Source organism: Hemibagrus wyckioides, linkage group LG08 (assembly GCF_019097595.1).
Source record: "Hemibagrus wyckioides isolate EC202008001 linkage group LG08, SWU_Hwy_1.0, whole genome shotgun sequence".
NCBI lineage: Eukaryota > Metazoa > Chordata > Actinopteri > Siluriformes > Bagridae > Hemibagrus > Hemibagrus wyckioides.
In genome coordinates, this window is record NC_080717.1 from 9,306,291 (window position 1) to 9,313,496 (window position 7,206).

The 7,206-nt window shown below is 39.3% G+C and overlaps 1 protein-coding gene across 1 annotated transcript; it reads left to right on the forward strand.

Moving 5' to 3' along the window:
- Positions 1-3,276: 3,276 nt before the first annotated feature.
- Positions 3,277-5,990, forward strand: nkx1.2lb (NK1 transcription factor related 2-like,b). The gene is made up of 2 exons (XM_058396156.1): positions 3,277-3,724; positions 5,281-5,990. The coding sequence occupies exons 1-2, from the start codon at positions 3,277-3,279 to the stop codon at positions 5,988-5,990; spliced, it is 1,158 nt and encodes a 385-aa protein (XP_058252139.1).
- Positions 5,991-7,206: the final 1,216 nt, after the last annotated feature.

Sequence of the window (7,206 nt, forward strand, 5' to 3'; positions counted from 1 at the left end):
TTTCATGAGATGACATTAGAACAAAGGGAAGCATGCCCCCAGCTGGCACATCTTGGCATCAAACAGCAGTGGATGCTTTCTTTTAGGAAACTCCTATTATATTAGTTGTACAAATAATACCTTGAACACAGAGAATCCTCATTATTTGCATGTGTATGGTAGCACTGTCTCTTCTTCTCTCCTTCCCTTTCCCCAGCGCTCTATGTGTTTGATGTCACCGGTTGTATATTTGTTCCTTCACAGCCCCCTCATCCCTTAGATTAGATTTCTCCTTTCTCATTACCAGCCTTAATAGACCCCTCCGACCTCATCCCAGCTTGAGATATTATCTGAGCCCTATAATTAATTAACTATAGCGCAAATATTATAGATTATTAAAAATAGCATAACTAATAGTGTAATATCTCAAGCTGTCGAGTTTAATAGTCAACATTGTCTTGGCCTCCCTTATCAGTAGGAGACACCCGGTCAGAATATTGATTTCTGGTCATTTTAACCGTCATCTGCCACCATGATGGGGAATTGTCAGGTTTTTACCACTCTGAGCTCATTTAAAATCGTTAGATTGTGGCCGCTGCCTTGACTAAAGGCTGTCTATTCTCAGACCCCTTTAAAAGCACAATATTTTATCTACAGAGTAAAATGACAGGGGATGTTACAGTAGAAATGTCCCTGTAAAGAAAGAATGGTGGCGTTCTGTTCAAGAGCACAGACCTGCTTTCAGCTCAGTGCCTGTCTGCCTGACAGTCATTTGCTGTTTCAGACATGCTGAAAAATGTATGGAAAAATAACGTTTCATCCACTGCCATTTGTGATCATAGCTGATGGGTTTAAAGGCATTAATGGCATCTTTTCTTACTTCCTCCTAATCAGTGTCATAAAGAATAAGTGTATTTACCTAAAGCCTCTAAGTCATGTGAAAGCAGAAGAGAATATTCCTTGTGGATGGACAATATTTGAGCTTCTGATCGTAATTATGATTCATTTGTGTGAACAGATTAATTCAATAATCAGGGGGTGCAGCGTAGCACATTAACCTTAATTAAGCTCATTAATGGCGCAGACACTTCTCCCCTAGTGATTCAAGTCCTCCAGTCTGGCACAGTTCCAACCCTGAGCACTTCCATGTTTCCCATGATGACATAGCGAGGGTTTCCAAAACAGGTCTATTAATCATTTGTATTATTTGTAGGTTTACAGGTTTATTGTACCAAAGGGATGTGTTTGTGTGAATTGTATCTTGTGTAGAGTGCATAGAGGAATTTGTAAGTTGCAAAATAGCTCACTTACAACAGATTATCCGACGTTATTGCTTATGTCAGTGTGATTAAATCAGTTTTTGAAGCTATGTAATCATTTAGATAAAGCATATAATGTGTGTGTGTGTGTGTGTGTGTGTGTGTGTGTGTGTACGCGCGAATGCACAATTATTGATTTTATTTTATTATTTTTGTGCCCGTAATTACACTGTCAGGTTAATTCGTGACGTCAATAACCGTGATGACGCTATACCTGCAATTCATTACGTAACTGTAACCTCCACAATATGTTCGTTTGCATGTAAATTTTCTTGTGTAATTGCATTATGAATTCATTGAATCGAGAAAACTGTGTGTAATTTCCCAACTAACACAACAACCTAAAGGACAGTCTAACAGTCTAAATGAAGTGAAATACCTTTTTAAGGAATACCTATAGGGAAAAATTGTTACAAGTGTGTATTATAAATAAAATGCATTTATACGTGTAATGGAGGTCGTTACTAATAAACTTTAAGGACTTTAACCGATGTGTAGCTGATGTCATGTAAAAAATGAATGAATTATGTAATATGAATATGACTTCAGTATGAATTCCAGTTTGTTTGATATTTGGTATTTATACACAGGTCAAAATGTTTTAGGCTTATTCCTTCAACGAAGCGCAATTAATACAAAGTTTATAGATTGTAACTGGGGAAAACGCCCGTTAACGTTGTCTACTCTGAAGCTGTAATTAAGAGCTAATAGGTGTTGAATTAAAGCTTGCACGCCGCTTTATGTTGCTGGTGCTGCATTGAGGAGCGCTGTGTGGCAGCTCCCGTGGGTCTGCTCTTGATGGGATAATCATGTTCATCCCGACTAAAATTACAGCTGATTGTTTTACCCATTATTTTGCCCAACTTTTAATTTCTTTCTCCCAAAGGATCATTGCACTCGGTAATTGCAAAGAACTGACCTTGTATGTGTCACCCACTCGACCTAGAAATCCAATTTTGTTAAACTTTGCATGGCGATTTTTACCATATTAGACTAGGTACTCTGTAGATTTGTGGCTTGGAAGTTAATGAGAATTTTTTTTCTCTTTTAACATGATATTCTATGGCGCATTTATAGAAGTGACCACAAACTGCATTTAAGAGCGACTAATTTGTCTGTTAATTACTTAATGGCTAGATAATTGGTTATTGGAATGAATGTGGCGTTAACTTTGAGCTGTTGAAAGCACTCAACAAGACAATATTATGAATTGTGTATATTCAAGTACAATTTGCATCATCAAATTCCTTTATCAAACCATTATTTTGACTGATTGTTGCGGTTTTGTTTTGAAGTTAAAACCCCGTGCTAACTAGTTGGCGAGATTCCTGCTTTTATAAAGGTCCTCCTTTTCTCATAAATTTATCGTGGAACAATCATTATCCTAACCTCAATCGAGAGGCGAGGGAGGGAGGAAGGAAGGAAGGGGAAAAATAAGCCTATTTAGTGACTTTCCAGTCCAATGGTCTTAACGTTGAAAGTGAGGTGACAGCTGCGTATATCAACGGCCCACATCATCGCTCACACGCCGCTCGCCTCCGCCGCTTCTCACGGCCGCAGACGGAGATAATAGGCTATTAGAGGCGCGGGATTAATTTGTAGCCAATTACTGCTCACAGTAGAATATGAATGCATAAATAAAGCGTAGCGCTTGTGCGTGGGTTTCGGAGGGGTAAGAGAAGGATAGGGGAGGGGTGAGAGAGCAAACGGGCGCGCAGGCGGGACATAAAGGTGGGGGGTGGGTGGAAGGGGGAGAACTCAAGAAGGGGGTGGTGGTTAAAACCTCCCAAAAAAAAAAGAAGAACCGGAGCAAGAGAAATCAACATCCCGCGGGCATCTGTCCACTCCAACACACAGTGCTGGACAGGATATAGATAGACTGCTGCATACACAACTGACAGTGTGAGGAATCAAGTGCTCCGAGGTTTTCCACACACCGGTATGCTTTAAGCCGAATACGTGTCTAGTGGGAGAAACTATGAATAGGGATAAAGTGCAGGTGGGCGACATCTCCATCGAACCGCCTGCGACTGGCATCGCTGCGCAAACGGCAGTGATCGTGGTCGCGTCTCCGGAAAGCGTGGACATGGAGGCGCATGGAGAAAAGCGCATTGCTTCCGGTGAGCTGGCTGTGTTTTCCTGCCCCGCAGCCAGAGACGTGCTTCAGGCGGACAGCCGAGAAAACTCCGTGCGTCAAGATGCACCTGCGCTTCCGCCACCCAGCGCTCCTCGGACCACCTCCTTCTCAGTGCTGGACATTTTGGACCCAAATAAGTTCACAAGCAAAAAACAGCACCTCAGCCGGACAGGCTGCGACTCCGGCTGTGGGTTCGGGACAGAAAACAGAGGCGAAGATTCAGATCATGCCGCAGATCAGAAATCATATCCAGAAGAGTACGACTGCAAGAAATCGTCTGGACTGCTTAGTAAGTTTTAAATAATTACGCACTCCTCTCTCCTCTCTTTGTGATTTAGACTGTCACAATTAAACTGTCAAAATTGAGAACTAAATCTTCAGCGAGTTGAACTTTGAATGGTGTTATGTTTAACTGGGCAGCACAGCTTAGGCTAAACGTTGTGGGACAGGTTAATTAAAACTTTTGCTGTACAATTAACTATTTATTTAAAGCCACCTTATTTAGAAGAAGAAATATAGTTATTAAGGTCGGATTAAAATGAAGTGCTTTCTAAAAGTTTGTAGTCACAGTAGTCAAAACTTCTCTCATTGTCACTTAATAATTTGTTTACTGTTTGGAGAAAGGTATAATAGATTAAATATTTACTTTCCAATAAATTATTTCTACTACCAATATTTTATTAGCCAATTATTTTATAAATGTTGCAAATTTATTTAAATGCACAATATGCTTGGACTGTGTGTAAATGAAATTAGTGGTGTTTCTGGAGGTAAATGCTCTTTCCCTAGCTTGTGCAGCTTTTGGAGTTTTAGAGCGTCGTGATCGATATCTCACTTAATAAGTATAACAGGTTTAAATCGTGTAATTATCCGAAATTTGACCCTATAATTTAGATGTTGAGGAGGAGTTTGCAAGCTGCCTGAAAGAGATATTCTCGATTCGATAATAGGATATCGACCTGTCCGTTGCACATGCCACTCCGGGGCGATCTTCCCCATTATCCGGCGTCCTTAACGCGCCAATCAGCACTGAATTAAGTGATCGAAGGAGTTTAATTGTTTTTTCTTTCGATGTTGCATAGCTTTGTCTCAAGCCTGAATAGTGAAAATGAAGAGAAGGTATCCTTGAGCTAAACCTACAATCAAATCCTGAATGGACATTTGCTGATACTTCAAATAGTCATATGTTTACGACAGTTTCTGGATCCGATCAGACGTTTTAACTCAGACCATAACTGCACACTGTAGTTTTAACTTAATAGCGTACTGGTTTGTACTGGATTCCAAAATGAGAAATAACCTAAAAACAGATGGAAAACATGGTCCAGACGGCAACATTTAACGCGTCGAGACAAAGTGACATGCACATGGATGCTTTAACCTATTTTTAAACTCTTTCAGTGTAGCTTGTCTATTTATAGACTAATATTACATTTTTGTTTTAGAATGAAATTTGAGTTTTAAAGGTTATGCAGGCATAAACAATTATTTTAGATTTGAAATGTGTAAAAAAAAGTTTCAGACCTAAGTGCATTTCATTTTATTCATGAAAACAAAAAGAAAAGAAACAATGGTTGTGCTCATTATGTTTGTTTACTAGAATTTCAAATAAAGTTCACAGTCATATTTTAGTGTATATTTATTTTTAATTGATTACTGTAATTATTGTTTTATTTAAACATACCACGATGTAGCTCATTACAGGATTTTGTTAACATTAACATAATGAAAACATAATTATGACACAAATACACAAAACAATTACTATCAATTTATTTACCATACGGTTTTATTTTAGGATAAATAAATATAAATAATGCATCACTGTAAATTGTTTTCCTCCAGAGGATGGCTTCGTGTTCAGATCTTCAGAATGTGAGAGTGATTTTACGCGTGGGAATCACACGGACAGCGAGCTGCAGGATGATCTGTGCAGTGAGGAGAGCAGCAGTGCGCTCACTGGAAACGCCGACGGAGAGGACGAGGACGCGGACATGAAAAGTCCGAATCCCGGCGGCCAGCAGAGCCAGCAGTCCTCCTCAAATGGACAGAACCAGCAAGGCAAGTCGAAGAGAAAACGCTCCGGCTCGGACTCGAAGTCCGGAAAGCCAAGAAGAGCTCGGACTGCGTTCACATACGAGCAGCTTGTGGCACTGGAGAACAAGTTCAAGTCGACGCGCTACCTTTCCGTGTGCGAGCGCCTCAATCTGGCGCTGTCACTGAGTTTAACGGAGACGCAGGTAAAAATCTGGTTTCAGAACCGCAGGACAAAGTGGAAGAAGCAGAACCCCGGAGCAGACACTAGCGCTCCAACGGGTGGTGGCGGTGGAGGACCGAACGGACCGAACGGCGGTTTGGGCAGCCTGAGTCCTCTCAGTCCGTCTCCACCCATGAGCGGTCATCTATCAATGCATGCCAACTATCCGAGTCACACACCTGGGGGACTAGTGTGCACTACTCAGTTACCCTTCCTGCCTAGTCATGCAGTACTGTCTCCGTTCATGCTGAGCTCACAGACGTACGGAGCGCCCGCTTTTTACACGCCGCACTTGTAAGAACACTATTCTGTAAATACACTGAAATCAAAGCGCAGAACTGACCCACCCCGAGCAACGCACTTTCCATCCTGTGATGGCCAAAACAGGGAGGAATGAGTATCATTTGAGGCACTTTTTGTTAGCTGAACTTCTCTACAGCATTCAAAAGCTACGTGAGAGACGACATGCTAAAATGTTGAAATAACTGTTGATGTGTCCTCGATGGCGTGTCGAACAGCTGAAAAACCTGCAAGACATCTTGACGCACAAGAGACAAGTCCAATTATCCTCATGTCTAAGTTGTTCAGTTTTATTCCAGGTGTTATTTCGTTACATTTACTCTGGTTTTGAATCACTAAAAATGTGAGCATTTTCGTGGCTCAGACTGTAAATATCATGACTATATGTTAGGCAATAATTTTGAATGCAAAATGACTAAAATAGTAAGGAATCAGTGGGAATAAATAAGAGATGTATCCAAACCATAAACGAACATGTCTAATTAAACGAACTGTGAAAATTATTCGTGAAAGGTTTATCGAAAAACTTTTTAAATGTTTAGGGATATTTATTTCAAATTTTCATGCTATTTCATTGTTTGGTTTGAACAGAATTTAAATAAAAGACCATTTTTAAGATTGCGGCATTCAGCAGCCAATTTCTCCAAAAACAAAATATATTTCTTGTGTGATAAACCATGTGTAAATGCCATCGTTATTATTGTGGATTATTATTTTATAACAATATTATATATTACAGTAACGCAATATTTCTAGAATATACAATATCATTAATAAAATATATGATTTTTTAAAATTTTACGCGTATGGCGCAAGCATTTATCAGTTAAACTTTTAATCCATATTAATTACTAAGGAGCAACACAAGAAAGTTTCATTTTCATTTCATTTCCACGAGCTTCATTTTTTTCTGTTGTTGTTTTTGTTGTTGTTGTGTATTTTAGATATATTTTATATATTTATGCGTCACATGATCCTGTCGATCCAGTCTCTTATCGAAGTTCTCAAACACGTTTTTAAATTCGAACGAAAAACTAATCTGAAAATAAAACACAAAATAGGGGATTTCTATTAAAGAGAATTAATAAAAGTATGTGTAAATGCGGAATCCCGATTTAATGTTATTTATAGTTTTATTAAAAACAACAAAAAACTCTAATGAATTGTTTTTTGACATCTACACTGATACCTTGGTTCAATGCATTATTATTATT